The following is a 22,248-nucleotide window of genomic DNA, read 5'->3' as shown; positions in this document are numbered from 1 at the left end:
TTGCGAATAAAATAGGCCCAAAATTTGCCTTCGAATTATCCATCAACAAATCAGGGTCTATGCAGTTCTTTTAAAATCATTAGCTGATCGAATAGCAAAGATCCTGGTATACAGGCTCATCATGCAACGGTTCATACGAGTCTACACTGTTCGTAGTAGATTTTAAACTGGTATACAATATGGGCCTAGATAATGATTACCCTGTATATGGTTTAAGTTAATCAGGATATATCAAGCTTTTGGGATTAGAGCAACCTTTACTGAACACCACTGCGCCAATTATTTTGTTCGTACGTTCCTTTGTACTTGACTTTTCCAGCTGCATGTTGGAGTAGGAATCGCTTTCTACAACATTATATCCGAGTTCTCGGAGTTCTTGTTTAATTATTCTTCTACGAAAATGTTTGGGCATTAATGGGGTCATGGAATACCGGCAGTGGATAGTTTACAAATTAAACAATATGTTGGTTCAGACGTTTTGGGAAGCAGGTGTTAATATTTCAATGACTTTTTAATTGCAGTACATGTACACTTTCCACAAGTACAATATCTAAAAAGAAATTTCAGCCACAGTACATGAAAGTAACATTGTGGAACGCCAACATTCTCTTCAATGTGCATGTTGCAAATGTAAACAACTTCACCTTGCACCTATAACTCTCTAAAATTCATACGTGTAGAGCCCCGCCCCCCCCCCCCCCCATGAGTGTGTGTTTTACAGAACGGATTTTTTTAAATATATATCCTTGATGGAGGGGAATAACTGTCCTCCTACTCCCCTTTTGCATCGCACATGGTTTCTGTTGTACTCATTTGAAGTCACGTGACCCAAATAACGGGTTAATGTCTAAATGGACACACACAGCTTAAAAATGCCGTTGAAGTTGACCAACCAATCAGTTGCCCGATTCAACCAGCTATACAAACCAGGTGCATATCTCCATATCCTTTTGAAATCTCAGATCGTCCTCTATCACCTGTTTACAGCTGTAAACATAATTATTAAATAGAACTGCATACTTAATTGGGCCGAAAAATTATATCGAACGGATATTACTGACGTTAGGACAGAGCTTCATAAAACCATTTGCAATCGTTTTCCTTCCTTAATTATCCTGCATGAACCTCACAGTGACGTTTTAAGGTATGCAACATCGTAGGTGTTTTATTGCCTTTTATTGGGATATCTAGATATAAATTTGATTCTGAATATGTAAGAAAAATGTTTATACCACGAATAAAACAAACATTTTATGTTTTCTATCAGCTTCAGTTAAAAATCAGTCGAACAGCAAAGATCCCATTATTAAATTGTGGAATTGTATCAAATCATTATGTGTAAGTAGGATGGGTTCTGCGAGAGAGAGAGAGAGAGAGAGAGAGAGAGTACAACCAACCTTGGAACTTACTCGAAACATTCTCGTATCTGTAATAAAACTAGTATTCACTTTCTCGTCTTTACACGGAAATGATATCCCCTAAAGGAAATGAATCACACCTGCACTCATTGTGGTTAAATACACAGAATCTGTAGCTCGTCAAGTCAAAGGCGATAAAGTACTTTGTCTATTTTAAGATGTACAGTGAGCCTATGCAATTTTTATAAGCATCTACGGAAGTTGAGAATGTACATGTAATTCGAAATAAACCAATCATGTACGTACTGGGTACATTTCCGATTTGTTATTGAATTTCATCCTCCGGATAAATAATTTCCACTTATAGTCTCAATGCCGAACCAGGACCGCAGTAAACCCTTTAGATTAGTATCTGTTAAATTAATATTTCAGCTGTGTACATTATTAAATAAGTGCTTCCTCATAACTTAGGTACAGTTGTATAGTGCGCAGGATATAGCGCTGGATGGTTTCCTATGTACGACTTATAACCTTATGTCATAACAGTAAAGTAGAATGCGTCATTTCCTTGAACAGTAATCGTTGTATTGACTTTCAGTGTATCAGTATCGAACATTACATTATATTTTTCAGGTAGTACCACCAATTGTGTTTTAGCTTGTTTTAGGATCCAGATTCGCCTGCTGGCGCTGTGTCAGATTATATCTGGCTGCAGATCATGAAATGCATTGTGCCGGTAAGTGCGTGCTTCTTCACTAAATATCGGCTGCTCAATTAAATTCAGGTGTACTTCACTTTGAAACGCATACTCTACTTTAAAAGGGAACTTAATGTTCTCCACAGTGAAACCGGTACTATTTCGACGCGTATGAGCTGGAATTTACAGTGTACGTGCACTCGATCGTAACTGGCTGCGAATCTTCTAGGCAGATGGACAGAATGAAAGAGATAAATGTCTGTTTAGTGGTAGAGCTGACCACTGTGTGACAAGAAAAATATAACACTGGCAAAATATTCTACATGTTAACTGGATTCCAAGGCATGTATGTTGTGTAAATTCTTGTTTCGTCACAAAACTTTAACTACTATTACCTTCTGTGTCATGCCGACTCAGTCATCTCTTTTGTCAATTGCCAGTTTAGTATATAGCACAAGGTAACAAAGAACTCCATTGAACAATTGAAATTGTGAATCAGATAGTTCATCGAGTGCTTGATTTTCTTTGTCATGTGCAGCTGTAGCCGTTTAATACATCTGTTAACTTAAGCACAGATTACATCCTACGATTTATTTCATCCAGCCGATTGTAACTTACAGCCATATGGCCACTCGCCTTAGCTGTATTTAGACGGTGACATATTAACTGTGATCCGACACGACCTTAGAAACATTGATTCTAAAGTCCTTGGATTCAATCCTTTGTCTCATGGATACTGAAGAGTCTGAGAGCGAACGGCAGTGCCTTGCTCAGGTAGGTCATTGCTTCATATTTTATTAACTTGCCATCTGACAACATAAGCGATTATTTCATTAGCAAGCACATCAAACAACTGCAACTGAAGTACAAAGACAGGTGTCATCACACATGTAACACCAATATTGATCCATATTAGAATCTGCATTAGTTTTTGTTGCTAGCTATATATCGATTTTTGTACTCCAGACACCACACCCTAATGTAACGTACTCGGCTGATTAACTCGTACACGGGAAGTTTTAAAAGGAATCTCACTCTCCATATTTCACTGGGTCTTATTCATGAATCATGCAGTCTACTTTCATTGTTCTCTCGCTTTCCGAAGAATAAGAGTGGACACTTTACACTTTGTTCGTCCATGTATTAACTAGTGAATGTAATGCATGCACGCGGTATGGACGCGTTCTACGTAGCGTTTAGATTTGTAGTCATTCTAATGGAAAGATTTGAGGAAGTGGAGACTGTTGTTATCTGACATCTTTGTTAGCCAAGTTTCCGATATGTTAACCCTAGACAGGGTTAACATATCGGAACCTTGACATGCGAAGATGGCTATTAAGTGGTGTGAGATTCTTTGCAACACGGTGCAGTGTCATTGCCACTGAAGAAGGAGCTGGAGAAATGAGAGATGGTTGGATACACTAAGTATGAATGCAATGCAAGGGGAGGGGGTTGTTTGTGTAAAGGGAGACATTTTGACCGTGGTTGATGCTGGGTAAGTCCCATAGGAGACAGGCCGAAGAAATAGTTGGACCATATTGGGCGTGGAGCTATGGATATTGGATACAAAATCAGGAAAAATTAGGATTCGCCGCTCTTTGTCGTAAATCTCATTCAATCAAGAATTTCAAAGATGCACACGAGTTTAAGTTTGCTTCAGTAAATAAGAGTGTTGGTATATGATTGAGAAAAATGCATTTATAAAGTGTATGATTGAGAAAAATGCATTTATAAAGTGTATGATTGAGAAAAATGCATTTATAAAGTGTATGATTGAAAAATGCATTTATAAAGTGTATGACTGGAAAAAAATGCATTTATAAAGTGTATGATTGAAAAAAAAATGCATTTATAAAGTGTATGATTAAGAAGAAAAAAAGCATTTATAATGTGCATGATTGAGAAAACAAAATGCATTTATAAAGTGTATGATTGAGAAAACAAAATGCATTTATAAAGTGTATGATTGAGAAAACAAAATGCATTTATAAAGTGTATGATTGAGAAAACAAAATGCATTTATAAAGTGTATGATTGAAAAAATGCATTTATAAAGCGTATGATTGAAAAAATGCATTTATAAAGCGTATGATTGAAAAAATGCATTCATAAAGTGTATGATTGAAAAAAATGCATTAATAAAGTAGTGGGCTTCACTCAAACATTCAATGGAATCAGGGGGGCACTAGGGGCGCCATATTTTCGTGCTCTTATAAACATTCAATATATATATATATATATATATATATATATATATATATATATATATATATATATATATATATATATAAGGTGGACTGGATACTATGTATGTATGTATGTATGCATGCATATATCATCCATACATATATACATCCCATTATCAAGCTAAATGTGGAGTGATTAGATAGGAGACATTATATATTATTTCGTGCATTATGTTATCATGCCTCATTCTTTATAGTCATAGGTTATATCTTGTGTGAGTATTAAATTAGTATGGGAGATGCTTAGCTCATTTGGAAGAACGTCAGACTAGTAATGTAAGGGTCGCAGATTCACAATCCGAGTAGGATGCCTTGGTGTCCATGGAAAAGACGCTTAGCTGACATTTATTCGTCATTATAAAGACAATATTGTGTTAAAAGTTCCATTTAAACCAACGAAAACCCAAACCTAAAATTTATTAATTAGTATACACTTTGTGAGTCTTAGCACACTGAAAATTAGAGAAATTACAGCAACAATAAACAAAAACATTATATTTGACGACACTAGTAATTATTACATTTGATGACACCGGTTTCCAACATGCCTCCAGTAAATACAAATATACCAGTATTTTCAAAGACGGTTTTAATCGTAAAGGCACACCTTTAAAAGAGTTTTGAGATTTAAGGTCAAAACTGTATTGACTGATAAACAATTGAGGAAAGTATGCAAATGCTTTTTAAAATATGCGTGATAAAAATAACATGTATTTGCAAGGAGCGTTTACTCAACCAAAAACTAACCAACAAACAAACAAAACAACAACAAAAAAAAAATATTGTAAAGAAATGTATCTGATGGCGACTTGTCATCCTGAAATTTATGCCGTCAACTTTTTTATTTAAAAAGTGTCTTTGTCAGTTGACGCGGATACACCGTTTAGTTGACAAGATAAATACACTACCTTCCAGTTATTTCAAGTGTGAAATTTTAGCAGTCAATTACATTACAAACAATAAACAAAATGTCACGATATATCAATATTTCTTTTATCAAGTATTTGCGTTTAATTTGGATTGAATTAATAAATTTTAAAAAAAACGTAAGAGATATCAGGAAACACCACGAACCATCTTTAATTCTCAGCATCTCTGATGAACTTGAACGCACATGACGCATGCAAAATTGCTGATTTGTTGTTGTTTTAGGGTTTAACGCCATTTTTCAGCACAAGATAGGCTATACATGGCGACCAGCATAAATGGTGGAGGAAGAACCCTGGAAACCCCCGGAAAGAACCACCGACCCACGAGAAGCTACTGGCAAGCTTTCTCACATAACCACATTAGCCAAATCCGAGACTCGAACTCACGCAGACAGAGGTGAGATGGCAGTGATCCGTAATGGTGAGCGCTTTAGACCACTCGGCCACTTGGGGCTTTAGACCACTCGGCCACTCGGGGCCCCTGCTGATTTGTTAATAAGCGCCTATTACAAAATCACGACAGAATTTGGTATTCCAACTCCATTTATATATCTGACAGAGTTAAAAATTTCAAACTGAACCCTCCAGTAGAACAGGGGATCTGTTTTCTGTCCAAAACACTTCGACGTTGCTTAAAAGAGAAAACTCTTTACAGATGCGAAAAACAATCATTAATAAAGAAAATAAAATGACAAGATGCACCAACTAATAAATAATTAAGTGGCGGTAGAGTGGACATTAAAATGTCATAAAATTCGACAGCTGGTTATCCAATGCCTCTTATACAAATACCAAAACATATTAGAGACTGGAAAAAATATTTGAAAAATCGGCTAAAACATTGAGCGATATTGTTTATTATATGCTCGATGTCCTCGATCCTGGTTAACTGACAATTCTGAAAAACAAAAAGCAGGCGTTATGGTTGAAGACTATATCATTTTTCCATCTGGAACACAGTTAAAATCCTTTCCCTTGATCACATACCATGCGTCATTTTATAAATATGGATATCTTGTTTTGGATGAAGTGGAAAATCTCCAAGATGAAACTAGAGTTTAACAGGCAGCACATGGATATCATTAAAACAAATCCATCTAAATCTCGTTGAAAAGGCATAGGAAAATTTAGCAACTATCGAAGCCACAAGAACCAGACTAACAAAAGACGGCATAAAAAAATTTTAAACTACGTGGAGCAATACACAGAAGTAAACATGTCGCAATAAAACAGGAAATATCTGACTTTCAACAGATTTTTAGATAAGCAAACCTAATCGGTTGAGTTCACTAATTTACGTGCTATACCTTGAGTAGGCTATGGTAAAAGTGACTGGCACACTGAACTGAGTTTATAGTTTGAAAAACATAAAAAATCGATTAAAAAGGTAGAACCAGAGTTGCAGATATACATAATGTCTGAAATCTTAAAAATATGTTAATGCACTTTAATGTTCACAGTTGTTACTATTTTAGAATGAACTACATGCATGCCGGTCAGTAAATAAAGCTAGTAGTGTACAAAGAGAGAGAGAGAGAGAGAGTGTGTGTGTGTGTGTGTGTGTGTGTGTGTGTGTGTGTGTGTCGTCAGTAACTGTTTACATCTTCAAATTAGGTTGATTTTTTGTGATCGAAGTAGCTGGTACTTACATCGCTGCCCCTCTTATAGCCACCAATGTAATGAGGTAATTAGTGTGTATAACTCGTGGTGGAAAGGATACAGGTTCGAATCCTACCATCTAATCAGACAGAGTTGACTAGCATAGTGTGTCCGTGGGCAAGAAACTTGGCTCCAATCACCTCTGTACTAAATAACCCTCATGTGCTGTAAAACCCCAAAACCAAACCTTCAAAGAAGGCTGAACTCCGATAGGGAAGATTAATTAGTTTAACACATTCTTCATTTCTCTCTCTGCTGACGTCAGAACTTGCATGTGTTAAGCAAATTAAATTTACGATGAATTGCCGTCGATCACCATAACACCGCAAATGCTTCTGGGCGGAAACAGATCACTCCTATCCGAAAACTAAGGAAATTACCAAATCTAATCTGAACGATTTCTTTGTATTTCTGTTGTGCATACTGACTGTCTAACCAAACATATCACTTCTGTCAGAAATTTCACCAAAACTATGCCGGTGGCTTTATTTTCACGAGCAAAAATAGCTTTGGTCGAACCAACAATAAAATTATCTTCCTTAAAGTTACAGTATCTGTTTCGATAATATACATGTACAGTAAATACTCAGGACATAACTTTATAGAAAATATTGTGATCTTTATTTATTTATTTATATTTATTGATTTATTGATTTATTTATTTATATTTATTTATTTATTTTACTTTTCTTTGCTAGACATCCCAGTCAAGTAAGGGGTAAAACAACCGCATCAACCACATACAATCGGAAATATCAGTGACTTTTGTGTAAGAAGGTCACATGATATTATATAAATATAATGAGTGAGCTGAAGATATTACTTGCGCGCATATAGCTCCATAACTGAAAATGAGAATTTTTGCACACGATTAGAACCTCTTTGCGTTTGTAAGAAAATTTTTGGGTTTGGTTGGAAATGCTGAAATATGGTGGAAAATAATAGACGGCTCAACAGTTTTTACAAAAAAATACAGGTCCAGACCTGTTTGTGACAGATGATATTACATCGTGGTTCCCTTTATTGGGACGCCAGACCTATTTGTGACAGATGATATTGCATCGTGGTTTCCTTTTTTGGTACGTCAGACCTAATTGTGACAGATGATATTGCACCGTGGTTTCCTTTATTGGAACGTCAGACCTAATTGTGACAGATGATATTGCATCGTGGTTTCCTTTATTGGGCCGCCAGACCTAATTGTGACAGATGATATTGCATCGTGGTTTCATTTCTTGGGACGTCAGACCTAATTGTGACAGATGATATTGCATCGTGGTTTCCTTTATTGGGCCGCCAGACCTAATTGTGACAGATGATATTGCATCGTGGTTTCCTTTATTGGGACGTCAGACCTAATCGTGACAGATGATATTGCATCGTGGTTTCCTTTACTGGGACGTCAGATGAATTATTATTCAAATGTGAGAGATAAACTGCTATTGCACTGCAAGAATATAGCTGAAAAGGGAATTAAAAAGCTTAATTTATAAAATACGGTTTCCCAAGGCCATTTTGGATATTCGTAAACTCTGCCACATCTATTTCTATTATTCAGTGATATGAACATAAATATTTGCTTTTAGACCAGAAAGGATTGTCAAGCTATAGTGATCTGCGAGGACTGTTAAGTTTAATGTACACTGGATACTCGTAACTCACTTGTATTTAAATTAATCTCAATTCATATATTTACAAAATGAGTTCATACTTGCTCAATGTTCTGCTTGAGCGGAAGAAAATACGATGTTGCGATCACTCCCAACACTCACTATCACTGTTATGGTTTTGAGATCGATATCAACAGCTCTTTCCTTTATGTCACGGGAAGAACTTGAAAAAGCCTTCAGAAAAGAAAGAAAAACATAAACGTACTAGCTGATAATTGATATAAAATAACTTTATTTTTTAATAAATGACATACTTTCGCAATACTTTTATAAAATCTAATTATCCAGCTTGATATTACCCCCCCACACACACACACACACAAAGTCTGTCTTTAATTATATTTTACAGTAGAAACATGCATTTTATCAAATGATTCAATATGGCCTTGGTGGCAAAATAATACATCCGTTCAATACGTTATTGTATTCACCGCATACGTTTCACATTTGTATACATTTTATCAAAAATGTATCGATATATGCATATTTATAACAGAACTCCTAACATATATTGTTGCAAATTTAGTATTTTAATGGAGGGGAAAGCAGGTTTCCCCTCTTGACTATAACCTTTATGAATATTTACCAAAAATGCATTTAAGTATAAACTTCACATTTGTGTTGATTTTCTCATGTGTGTAGTCGATATACGTTTTATAACACTTGTATGGTTCGCCTCCAAATTAAATGATTATATGCAGATTCATAACATAAGAACCAACATAGCTTTTTGGCAGAACTTAATATTAAAATGGTTTTTCTATTGAATTTATCCTTTTATGAATATTTTTAAAACAATAACTGCCATGGAAGCATTTATTACAAGCTTAACACTGTATTAGCGTCAGTATTGTACATGAAGGTAGATTAGTGTTAATAAGGTGGCAGTATACAGTTTCGTAAACAGGCCCCTGTCGAATTTCTTAACTTAAGGCTATGGTGTTACTTTTTCAGCTATTATTGTTTACTAATTAAATATATGGATATATTTGTGAACTATGTGTTTTGGGCTTGTGTTGTTCTTGAAATTGATGTCAGGCATGTACACCTTCCATAGTTACTCTGCAGTATGTTGGTAGTGAAATACCAGTAGGAAGAAGAGTTAGCCTCCCAATAGCAGTAATCACATGGGTTTGGGGGAAGTAGAACATCTCAAAAACGGCTTGGATGACAACTGTTTTCAAATGCATCAGCCTGTTTAGTACACACTGTTTTGCAGAACTGTCATCTAGGAAAAAGGCATGTGTTTGCACTGTGAGCATCACATGCTGTCAAAAATGACCTTCGGACATGAAAATTGCAGGTATAAATTTGGGATTGGAGTGCATAAACAACTGCTATGAACTGCCATTGACTTCTCTGGTCAAGTGGATCCTATTCTTATACTATGTTTTAATACAGGTGTCTAAAAATATGGACCTTTTTGACCTAACTTGTGTATTTGATTTTTTATGATTTTTTTATACTAGGTCGCTGATCGCGGCTTAAATTTGTATATAAAAACTGGCCCCTGCCTCCTCAGGTGGGAACCGTCCGAGATATGAGGCTATTGCCTGTTTTCGGATAAATATTTCTGTTCATCACTACCAAAACTTTAAATTTTTGCAAAAACTATGATTCATTTGATGTGAAATCGTGCTTGAAATGGCAATATTGGCATATGGTTCTCTGCAATCGAAACTTCGAGGTCAATCCTACAGATCAATCATATGATTGTAAAGATATTGCTATATGCTCTGTCTCTCTCCACATACATACATACATCCATCCATCCATGCATGCATGCATGCATGCATGCATGCATGCATACATACATACATACATACATACATATTGTTATCTATATTTAGTTAGTCTGTTTGTTTGTTGGCTTCAAAAAATTTTAATTTAATTACATGTTATTGTAATGTTATATAGTATGCTGGACTTGACCTTGTCCAAAATTGAGTTAATTTTTCTTGACCTGATTAACTTTTCATTTCATTTTGCGTAAACAACTAATACATAGCTAAATTATTATCTTTGTATGGGCTTATTATCAGGATCATTATCAATAGAAGAAGTAAATATGTTTATTCGGGTCTAAGTTTTGGAATTTCCTGAGTGTAATCCAGGTTATAGTTTTGATTTTGTAAACAGCAGGATCATTCTAGAAGATTATTTTCCATTAGGTAATGTTTTGTTTTTTTTAGAAAATTATAATTGTGACCTGAGGTCAAGCAGAGAACTATATAATCTTGTAATTGTGAGGTCTTGGTCATATAAGTTGTGTATTATATGTTGTGGCCAGGAGTTTTGAGCTGGAATCTTTTTCTTAAATTATTAAATTCAAGCGATTATTTAGTTAGTTAGAAGAATACCGGACAGTCTAATATATGTCTTGATTGTAGCTTAAAATAATTATTAAAAAGAAAGATTATAAACGATGTGTTAACATAAATTTATGGTGGAAAAAGGGAAAATAACCCATTGTTAAAAGAGCACTTCTGGTGTCAATGATCAGTTTCGATGGCGCGTAGTTTTTTGCACGTTGTCTATATTAGTCTCCTGTCGTACTTAAAAACTATAGGCAGTATACCTTCATAATTTAGGATGTTAAGTAACTCTTACATGTCCGCAATCCAATAATACCTAAATAGAAGGGATCGGTCCGCATTCCAATAATACTTAAATAGATGGGATCGGTCCGCATTCCAATAATACCTAAAAAGAAGTGATCGGTTTTGAAAAATACAGCAACTTGTGAAGTTTGCTTCATGACTGTATAATGACTTAAATTTGGCATAACTACTGAACAAAAGAGAAGGAAAATAAACAGAACCAAATTTTTTGTTTGTTTCCTATTTGAATTGAAATCTCATGCTACACGTTGGAGGCACATTAGAAAAAGAATAATTTATAAGCAGTGGAAAACTTTCTTTGGATATGTAGCACTTTTCAATACAAGTAGACAACACGTATAGGCAGTACTGGTACCAACTAGTGCAGTCGAACTGTAAGGATATTGAGTGTACTTTATCTAGAGCTTTCCCTGTCAGTGTGAATACACACGTCTACACCACTGTACATGTTGAGATAGGAAAGGGACGATAGGCGAGGTAAATGGTCCATAAGCGTGTATGTGCTGAAGATCGTATCAATATGCATACCGCAATTATCGGCGAAAGAAAATATCATTTCGTAAATTTATTATAGTTGCACTTTGGTCAATATATTGTTCTCTGCATGTCCGACCGTGCATCCGCCTGTCCGTCTGTCAATCTTTCAATTAAAAAGATAATATTTTGAGATATTTATTCATCTGCATTTTAACTGAGAGAAAATTGGTTGAAGAACATGTTATTGTGATGCAGGATTTAATTAATAATATTATTGTGTAATTAGTAATGTTTAATTGCAAATAACGAGAACATAAGACTGGAGTCATCGATATAATTGGCACTTTTGTTAAATATGGAACTGTACTTGTTAATCCTTACATTTCCTATCCGCACCCCCACCCCTTCCCCACCCCTCAAGGCAGCATTCGGGATCTAACACATCATGATAAATATAATGATCCTTTCATAACTGGATGTAAACTAAAGTTCTGGTGAAACGCTTACAACCCAACTTCACACTAAATCCAAAATGATACATCAATGATCAGTTAAGTTCGCTCTCGTCTACTGAGTGTTGTCATTTCTTACCTAGCAGTCTTAGTCAAGACGTTATGCACAGCCTCTGCAATTACGGAATTGATATAAATTACCTGAAGAGGATGAGGAGGTGAATGAATTGGTATCAAATTATGAGGAGCGTAATTCATATTTGATGGCAATCTGAAGAGGATGAGGAGGTGAGTCAACAGGTAATAAAGAAGAAACCAAGGTGAATGCATGCTATTTGTGGGAAAATGAATCATATAAAGTGCTGCCAAGGAGTGAACACAGGAAACGTTAGACCAAAACCAGGTTAAACAATAACTGGACCATGTAAACTTGTTGGAAAATGCCCTTAAAAGTTGGCAGCTCAAGAGTTCCCGAACCGTAACAAGGACATCGAAACAGGGCTTACTAGATATAATTCCGTCCGGTTTTCTTCTGAAAAAAAGATTCCTCCATTAAAAACGAATCGCTCTTACTCCAAGTGCTTACCAGCTACCCACCCCCTTCTTTTTTTTTCTTTCTTGGTTACTGGGGTTAGTATTCAACTTGCAACGAGCACCTTAATAAAGAGTTACAGCCAAATTAGACTCGAGTGATCAGAAATAACATTGTTTTATCTGATTACCGATATTGTGTTTGTTTGGGGTTTGTTTCTTGGTCTTGTTTTTTTTTTTTTGTTTTCTTTGTGTGTGTGTTTAGGTTCACCACGCAAACCACTTTTATCACTCAAAGTTGAATTCAACCACCAAATCTTAGGGAGGATTCAAGGAAGCCGTAGTAGCTTAGTCAGTAGAGCCAGGGCGGAGGAAAGGATTTCTGGGTCATAGAAACAATTCTCCAGTAGGCCCCTATGATTTTCAAGCAGTGACGGCAGTGGGCCCCCAGACCGCTGTGGGCCCCCAGAGTTTTGGTCTAGTTGTCCTATTTTGTCTGCAGCCCTAGGCAGAACATCGGACTAGTATTCCAAGAGCCGAGGGTTCTGTTCCCGTCGAGGGCAGCCGTGTTAGGCCGCATTTGTGTGTCCTTGGAAAAAGCACTTGACTCCCATTTCCTCGGCATGATATATAGCCTAGTGGCTCCCAACCTTTTTTTGGCCGATACCTTAACAAAATTGTTTTTTCTGAGCCTCACGACCCCATTTCCAGATTTTTCTACATTTTGCCGCCTTCATAAAGAAATCCTGGCTACCCTACTCGACCCTTCAGAACATCTTCGTAACCCTGTTTTGGGACACGACCTAGGGGTTGGGAACCAGAATAGCCAATAGCCGTTAAAAAATGAACACCCCTACACCCGCACGCCAACAAAAATATCGACAGAGCAATTCAGTTGATTGTATTCCACATATCGTCTATAATTAGTATATACTTGTAATTATTTGAGTGCTGTTATGCATTATTTATATATCTGATGATTAAAATTCACAGTCAATATTTTCAATACATATTGCCATTCTAAACGTTAGAAACAAATCAGTGCTGTTTATCAAGAATTATTTTCATTTGCGAATGAATATTAAGTTAATAGAAAATCGGAGAGTTTGACCGATACGTTTCTCGAAGCCCACTGTATGGAGTTGCTCGAACACTGCTGGACTGAACGGAAAAATCGTTGGCTCAGTCGTTATTTCCATGGCAACTAGAGAGAAGAAGAGAGAAGTGTTAGCTTACCTCGGAGAAATTAATTATGTCGACTCTTCCATGCAGGATATAGCGGTTTTTCCAACATTTTCCGATGTTTTTGCTTTATCTGATGATGCAGACGACATGGAGGACTATGCTGATATCAGGGTAAGTGCGGAATGATCTCTGCTCACATTCTTGAACGCGTGTTATCAAGGTTTCTATGTTGACATTCGGATAAGTGTTAATAACGTCAAAGTATGGGCTTCATCGTCGAGATTGAGGCATTCTCACATGAATTGTGGTCCGCATCGATCTGTATGTTATTCTCGTGCGTCAGTTTAGAACAGCTAGACTCAGCAGACATGGTGCAAGAGAAAGAAGAATAAAACTCTTCATTGAAAATGATGACGTGTACTCTTCTCTTCCGTGATGCTCTTGTCCGCAGTAAAATAATTTAACTTTCAGTGATCAATCTCTCTCTCTCTCTCTCTCTCTCTCTCTCTCTCTCTCTGAGAATGATTGGTTTATGTATCTTTATTTTTCCGATAAAGAAAGACTTGATTTAGACATAAACGTAGAAACATGAAATTTACGTTTTGGAAACGTTTACTTCAAATATACTATAAAGACTATACTTCTTTTTCTATTAAATTGTTTCCTGTGCAGAGATTTGGTAAGGACAACCACACAGATAAGTCAATACTTTATACTAGGATGAATCTTTTAACATCAGTACATGAATGATGTTATGTATCCGTAACTGAAACACACATTTTGTTTAAGAATTTAATAATTTTTATCGGTAAGTACCTCTTTTTGCCCCCCCCCCTCCCCTTGCCATATGAGCAATTCTTTTAAAGGCTCACTCTTAAAGAGTATCTTGAGTTTTGGAAATCTGAGAATTTAGTTGCTTTGGGTCAGAACGTGCTGTTGATTTTATTATATGATCTAAAGTTTAAGGTGTGGCGACTTGTACGTTTAGCAATAATACTAACAAGTGAATAACTCAAACGCGAAGCTGAACGTACTAAAATGTTGCTTTCTTGATTTAAACCTGTCTAAATTTAATGTTCCAAAGAATAAGCCCTGCATGATTTTAAAACAGAGATCCTTGAGACAAGAACTTGTTCCTGAGTTTGAGTACTGTTGTACTCACTACCATATCTAAAACAAAGAAGATGATTACTTTCGTTTATTAACAATTAGCTTTGTCTGATATACTGAATAGCTGCATACAGCAGGTTATTTTGAAACTATGAACATTTAATCATAAAGTGAACATATATAAGGCGTGGAGGAACGTGACCTATGTAACTTCCTCAACTCTTCTTTCCTCTGTCTCCTTCTTGATCCCCGCCGCCATCACTGCGACGAAAATAACAAGAACACCAATAATAATAATAATAATAATAATATCAGTATCAGCAGAAGCAGACCCGTCTTCTACTCTTCATTAGTTGTGGTGGTGGCGGTGAAAAATATTAGTAAATTGTTGATTTTATTGTTGTCCTCAGAGTTATTTTTATTTTAGTGACAATAGTTTATTGGTAATGTAGTCCTTAAGCTTTTAATGCTACAATTACACAACAATATTGCAATGATGTAGAGCGCCATATTACAAATAAATTTAATACAGTGAGGTGAAAAAGTAAGGTAAAAGTGTGTGTGTGTGTGTGTGTGTGATTTCGATTTTTAACGTAGCATTAACAATTTTCCAGTCATATCGCTACGGAGCCTGCAGCGTGGCAGTTTATAGTGTTATCTAGCACTGGGGAATCATGCCGCAGACATGTAGCATGATATCCCATCCAGTCACATTAACCTGACACCAGGCCGACCAGTCCTAACACTAACCTCTTACTGCTGAGGACCAAGCGAGGCAACTGCTAGCACCACTTTTATAAGTCTTCGGTATGACTTGGCTGGGGTTAGAACCCGCGACCTCCAGCATCGGAGGCGGACGCTCTAACCACTTAAGCCAACAGAGCGATATGAGTAAAAAGGAAAAACTACAGCACACTCAAACATGTAGGAAGATGTAGGAAGATGAAAAGGAACCAGCATTACATAATTAAATAGTTATGTTCTTCCATTTAGGTAGAAATAAAAATATAGTTTCACGATCTCTTCTGTGGAACGCGGAATAATGTAGTGTGCAAGCTGAGATATTATGACAGTGTTCTTAGACTTCATCATTTACTATTATGCATTCCTTCCTCTATACCCATGAGAAGGACGGGGGCGTCTGTTTAATGCATTTTGTAGATTGGTTGATACATTAGTGGTTGAATAAAACTGAGCGGAAAAATATGCTAAAGTTTATTTTAGTGATATGTCTCATGTGATTCATTTACAGCTGAATTCCAATCTTCAATTAAATTGTCTTAAAATGTTGTCTGAAATTTAAAAATAAAATACTTTTTTATCTCCTACATCCTGTGCGAACAAAATAAAACCAAATCCATATCTGAATAGTATCTCTTAACTTTCCAAACCCATGTAACTTTACCCAAACCATCCATATTTTCTCAGTGTAATATAACATTGTCTTGGATGTCGATTGTCATCCATTCTAATTAAACCAACCCAATATTTAACACATTTACAAAAAATAATTTAAACATAGAGGCAATCTTCCATATTCTTCATGTGGTAAACGCGAGTATGCATGTCTAGGAACGCTTAGAAATTTCGTGTAGAACCTACCATGTACTTTTCAATTGTTTGTTAATATTTATATCCCCAAATTTCAGCGGCACCAATTAAAACAGGTGTGATCATGCATCAGATAGTTGGAAATTTTCTGTCACGGAAAATTTGTGTAGCTTTTTTTGAATGATACTAGAGGCATTAGAGACTTGTGGCTTGAGTTGAAAGATATTGCTTTGACTTCATCGAAATAAGTTTAGGAGTGAAATATAACCCCATGTATTTATATCCAGGTATGGCTTGGATTAGTTTACCATTATAATACCACTTTTGTTACACATCAGAGATCCAAGTGTCTGAAAACAGTAATTTTAGATTTATCTAAATTAATACGCATTCTACTGTTTTCACAAAATATCTCCACAATATTGATTTTCCTTTGTAAAGAACCGACTGTATCAGCAGAGTGTGCAACGTCCTCAACGTACAACAACTCAAAATTATCAGATAGTTCTTGTGTAATAAAGATACTATTACGACACGTTTGTTGGAGGTCTTATACTAAATCATTTAGAAATAGATAGAACAAAAGAGAGCTTAATACGCAACCTTGTATGGTGCCAATAATACAGGTGAAAAATTCTGTATATTGGTCTTTCATATGCACGCATGAACGTTGATTTTTGTACATCGAATCTAGAACTGTAATCAATTTTCCACCATTACTTTCTTGAGTAAGCAAGTCAGTAAATTAACATGATCAGTATAGTCAAAAGCCTGGGAAAAGTCTGAAAAAAAGACAATAAAACGAACGAAAAAATAGTAGTTATTGCTGAGTAGCCTTTGCAGAATCCCGCCTCTTTCTGCGATTTGGTTCGTACCACTGAATGAGGGGTTGATTTAATATACTGGTAAACATTGTATTCAAGGTATCAAAGAGAGAGATACCCATGTAATCGTTAGGGTAATCTAAAGAGATGTTTGCGTAATGGGAAGATAATGCTTTCGCCATATTCTGTAGGTAGAGTTCTGATACTTTTGAAACCTTCAGCTTCAGAGATAGAAGTTTCACAAATATCATCTGAAGTTTCATACATTTAAAACTTTGATTACTTTCTGACTCATTACGATACAGTAACGATCTGGTGTACTCATGCCATGCTTTGAGTAATTTTAAAGGTATTATAATAACGAATCTGACATACAATGGGAACATGGCCCTTGTTGTTTACTAAATTTCTCAGAATTTATCCTTATTTATGTTAACTTGCTTCAGATAAATTTGACAACATTGGAATTTCTCTCCGAGGTAGAAGTTGTGAAAAGAATGAAAAATGTATTGACAGTTTATTAAAAAAAATTATACCAGTTAAAAATCTATTAATTGTTGAAAACAAAGAATTGATAAATGAAAATAAGACTATTTTCAGGAGAATTCAAGGTATTGTGACTGTGTGGCTGTTTTCTATGCATGCTGAATGTTAAGTGATGAAACCATTCTTGCCAGCCAAGTCATGAACAATAATAAAATCAAAATTGGGGATGAAAATTTGAGATGATTAGCGAAACTTTAGTTTAAAGACATATGCTATATTCATTGCTTGAAATTTGTTATGTGTAAGGTGGGTGCGCGACAAGGTATCTGAGGGGAAAATAGCCAGACATTTTTCGCAGAAGAAGCTGTTCGGCATGGGGGGGGGGGGGCGGGGCGGTGCGAGTGGCCGAGTAGTCTAAAGCGCTCACCGTTACGGATCACTACCGTCGCACCTCTGTCTGCGTGGGTTCGAGTCTCGGACTCGGCCAATGTGGGTACGTGAGAAAGCTTGCCAGTAGATTCAAGTGGGTCTGTGGTTCTTTCCGGTTTATTTTTCGGGTTCTTCCTCCACGATTGATACTGACCGCCATGTATAGCCTATCCTATGCCGAAAAATGGCGTTAAACCCTACAACAACAGCTATTCGGCATTGATTATATATCAGCTGGTATATACATACTGTGCTCAAATGTACATTTATTTTATTCCTTGATAGAAACAATCTTAGTGTTATCTTTGAGGCTTAGACATGTCGATTCACAAGTAACATGGGTTGATAAATGATGTCAATCTATAGACTGGTTTAATACCACTTCGAGACCCTAAAACATATCATGCCTAAACAATTTTCTTGATATTTACACAAAACCGATCTCTTGAGTGTTCTTTTCGCCTCTTCGCTGTAGTCGGTTGTGGACAGCGTTATTTTAAACTCTTCTACTACTTTTCTGATTTTGAATATTTTTCTGATTTTGAATATTGTTTAGCAGAACACACACACACACACACACACACACACACACACACACACACACATATATATATATATATATATATATATATATATATATATATATATATATATATATATATATATATATATATATATATATATATATATGGGGCAAAACTTAAATTATACAATATAAGGGGCAAAACTTAACGTAGACAATCGATTGCTTAACTTCTTATTGTGTTTAGCAGCTACTTCTGCCATGATAATAGAACCTCGAGATGCAATCGAGGTCGCGTCAACACCGTCTCAGTAAATCGATAAAATTATAAAGTGATAAGCTCTCAAAAGATTATTTTCGCTACAAAATAACTTTCATTATCAACCAATCCTGGCCACCCAAACCCAATATTCTCTATTTTATGTTCACCCATTTCCAGGTTGGTTCCCATTTTTCAATACAATTAGTACCGTGTGTCCTTTACTTGGTACTCTGTATATATTATATAATCTTTTCCAGATTTTTAGGCAGAAAGTACAATAATTTGGTCACTACGAAAACAGATTTTGACCGATTATTTTTTAATATAAAGTTTGAGTAAATTGAATGTTTCACCTTCCAGAAACATGATATCGGACCGTATGTCCAAAGTATAGATAGCACAGATGTAAAATGATGGAACGTTGTACACATAGATCGGTTTTAATCTTGCAGATCTAAGAAAAGGCCGCTCATTTTACACTTGAATCTTTCGAAACGAACTTTAGAATATTTGTTAATTTGCAATAGTTTAGTTATAAATTATGTAAACATTCTTAATGACTTAAATGACAATTCATTCTTTTGAGATATTGTTTTCGTTATACCTTGTTATATCTATGACAATTAATCTGGTAGGCATCAAAACGTATTGGTTGTCAGGTAGAATCGGTACCATCACGAGCACCTGAGCTATGACGGTATTCAATAACAAATGAACAAACACACGCAGGATAAGCAGAAGTGAAGAAAGAAATGAAGGTGAAATAATTCTTGGAGGAAAAGGTATCAGTATATTGGTTGGGAAGAAAGATGACTTGGAGAATTAGCTATATTATTATGTTTGCATCTTATCAAATTTGGTCATCATCACTACAAGGGAAGAAAAAAAAATGATTTGATCGAACATTTTCAAAATTATATTTGGTGTCATATAGAATCGCGACGGATATTCGTCGACATTGACAGTGAATAATGCACGAATTTCTTCGCTATCCAATACATCTCAATTCTCGTTACCCAATACATCTCAGTTCTCAGTTTCGGTCAGTACTCATCAGGAAAAGATGCCTGTATACAAAGAGTGTAAAGCTGTCCATGTACCGTCTGTACTCGCTTATAAGTCGAGCCAAACATCAAACAACAAAGATCATCATCTGCCGTAGCATAATGTGCCTGCAGATCAGGCTGTATGTTGTTTATTCTACTGATTACTCCTAACAAACTGCACAGACCCAGATCTGCCGGCGCATGATGCGACGGCAGATCTGGGTATATGCAGTTTGCAGTTGAAATTGTTTTAAACGAATACAGACGGTATAGCATAGAATTTGCTATGAAAAAGGCTATTACAAAAACTATTTTTCTATAATGATAGCGCTCTGTTTTTATGCGGATTTGAAACAAATATTTCCTGCTGGTTTGGAAAATGGTACTATTTTTTCGAACAAGAATAGTAACTATTTAACGATCACTTTTAGGTATGACACACTGACAGGCTGTCTGGAGCCTATGTCGTGGCGATCATAGTTCAAGAGACAATACTTTGCACCAGATGAGCTATAAACAATGATCACAGTGCATAGAACGTGTCCATTATGTCAATATTGTAAAAGTGCTGCTACTACTAAGCGTATCATTCACCGTTCGTAGTAGTTATCAAAGCAGCCTCATATGAAAATATGAACTTATATAGTAAGAACGATTTCTTCTGATTATTGTTATTATGACTGATGAGGGATATACAATTTTTACAGACGGATAAAGATAATAAACTTCATTAAAGTATTTCTTTCTTAGATGATCATAAGCTAAGTAAACACAAACGAAATTTTTGAATTCATCCTTTACCAAATAAACATTATTTTTTTCCAGCGACTGCTCCGGTGGCCTAGTGGTTAGAGCGTCCGCCTCGGATGCGGAAGGTCTTGGGTTCGATACCCGGCCGAGTCATACCAGAGATTTATAAAAATGGTACTAACAGCTGCCTCGCTTGGCACTCAGCTTTAAGCGGTTAGTATTAGGACTGGTCGGCCCGGTGTCGGGATAATGTGACTGGGTGGGACATCATGCTACATGTCTGCGGCATGATGCCCCAGTGCTAGACATCACTATAAACTGCCACACTGCAGACATCGTAGCGATATGACTGAAAAATCACACACAGACACACACACACACACACACACACACACACACTTTTTTCGGCATGAGTCACGGTATACAGGTATACATGGTTTCTCTCAATTCCACAATGCCTAACTGTCTCTGTATATCCATGGTTTATCTCAATCCCACAATACAATGCCTACATGTCTCTGTATTCAACATGGGCGCTGAGTACCTGAATTTAGCATGTAAGTTGCTATATAAATATGACAATATTCGGTTTTAACACAGTTGTATACATAATTTAAGACAAAGACTGGTTTGATTTGTTAATATCGTTTTGGAAAGCAGAATCCTCAATTCTCTGCTAAAATAGTGAGAAAATTGTGTTTCGTCTGCAATATTTTCGATTTAGCCAGGCTTACCCAAAACCAAAGCGAAAAAAAATCTCTTCTCCAATGGTAGTCCAGCTGACACGGTTGGTTTCATCAACTCTTTTCAGCATTAAATACCAATAGCGTATTGAGCTGAAGGCATTCTTACAGCCAGTGTTTAATACATCGTAAAGAATACGAGCTACAACGTGGATATTTTCAGCACTCACATTATCAATCATTTACGAACACCTAAATACTGTTTGCAACAGTTATATTGCAGTTTCATCTCTACTAAATTCGTACCCCCAAATTTCTGACTTATTGCGTAAAACTGGTTTTATCACAGAATCAAATGTTTTAAGAACATCTACACTACATCTATCGTTTTTGATCTTACCAAATCACTATAGTTGCTCACAATTCGTTGAAAAATAAGGCCAAATATTTGTAGTAAGTCACACACTTTAAACGTCTTTATTTGAAGAAAAAAAGAAACAACAACAAAATATACAATAAAACAAAACAAACGTCTTTGCTAAGGATATCGCCTTTTCAGAAAACAATGAATTTAGTTTTATCTAGATTGACAGCATGTCAGTTTTACCACAAAAACGTTCAGTAACATTAATTTATTGTTGCAAGAATCCAACTGTATCATCACAGCTAGCAACATCATCAACTTTAAAGCATTGCAAAAATGTCATAATCAGAAATAAATACATATATGTTGCATTCAAGCTGTGTGAGCAAACCTTG

The 22,248-nt window shown here is 35.9% G+C and overlaps 2 protein-coding genes across 8 annotated transcripts in view; one reads left to right on the top strand and one right to left on the bottom strand.

The window, feature by feature from the left end:
• LOC149808416 (ATP-binding cassette sub-family G member 5-like) overlaps nt 1–14,017 on the bottom strand; it is a 66,215-nt gene extending 52,198 nt beyond the window's left edge. The window contains exons 1-2 of one of the 5 annotated variants that reach the window (XM_089976924.1): nt 13,877–14,013; nt 8,601–8,733 (exon numbers count right to left, since the gene is read on the bottom strand). Coding sequence is in view for 2 of the 5 variants with exons in the window: in XM_089976908.1 (XP_089833034.1) it covers nt 1,398–1,418 (21 nt within the window). In the remaining 3 variants the exon portion in view is untranslated. Of the gene's footprint in view, nt 1–1,397; nt 1,567–6,879; nt 7,031–8,600; nt 8,734–13,876 lie in introns of those variants that run through there. The other 4 variants (XM_089976933.1, XM_089976940.1, XM_089976908.1 and 1 more) reach the window with 4 other exon arrangements.
• The window catches only part of LOC149808415 (ATP-binding cassette sub-family G member 8-like), a 62,407-nt gene continuing 42,789 nt past the window's right edge, over nt 2,631–22,248 (top strand). The window contains exon 1 of one of the 3 annotated variants that reach the window (XM_089976872.1): nt 2,631–2,829. In XM_089976872.1, coding sequence (XP_089832998.1) covers nt 2,785–2,829 — 45 coding nt within the window. In that variant the 5' untranslated portion in view covers nt 2,631–2,784. Of the gene's footprint in view, nt 2,830–13,865; nt 13,997–19,687; nt 19,793–22,248 lie in introns of those variants that run through there. The other 2 variants (XM_089976863.1, XM_089976897.1) reach the window with 2 other exon arrangements.

This window comes from Sinohyriopsis cumingii, chromosome 1 (genome assembly GCF_028554795.1).
Source record: "Sinohyriopsis cumingii isolate HCF-2022 chromosome 1, ASM2855479v2, whole genome shotgun sequence".
In the NCBI taxonomy this organism is placed as follows: Eukaryota; Metazoa; Mollusca; class Bivalvia; order Unionida; family Unionidae; genus Sinohyriopsis; species Sinohyriopsis cumingii.
Note: the sequence above shows the minus strand (reverse complement) of the source record. Positions and strands in the feature narration are given on the sequence as shown.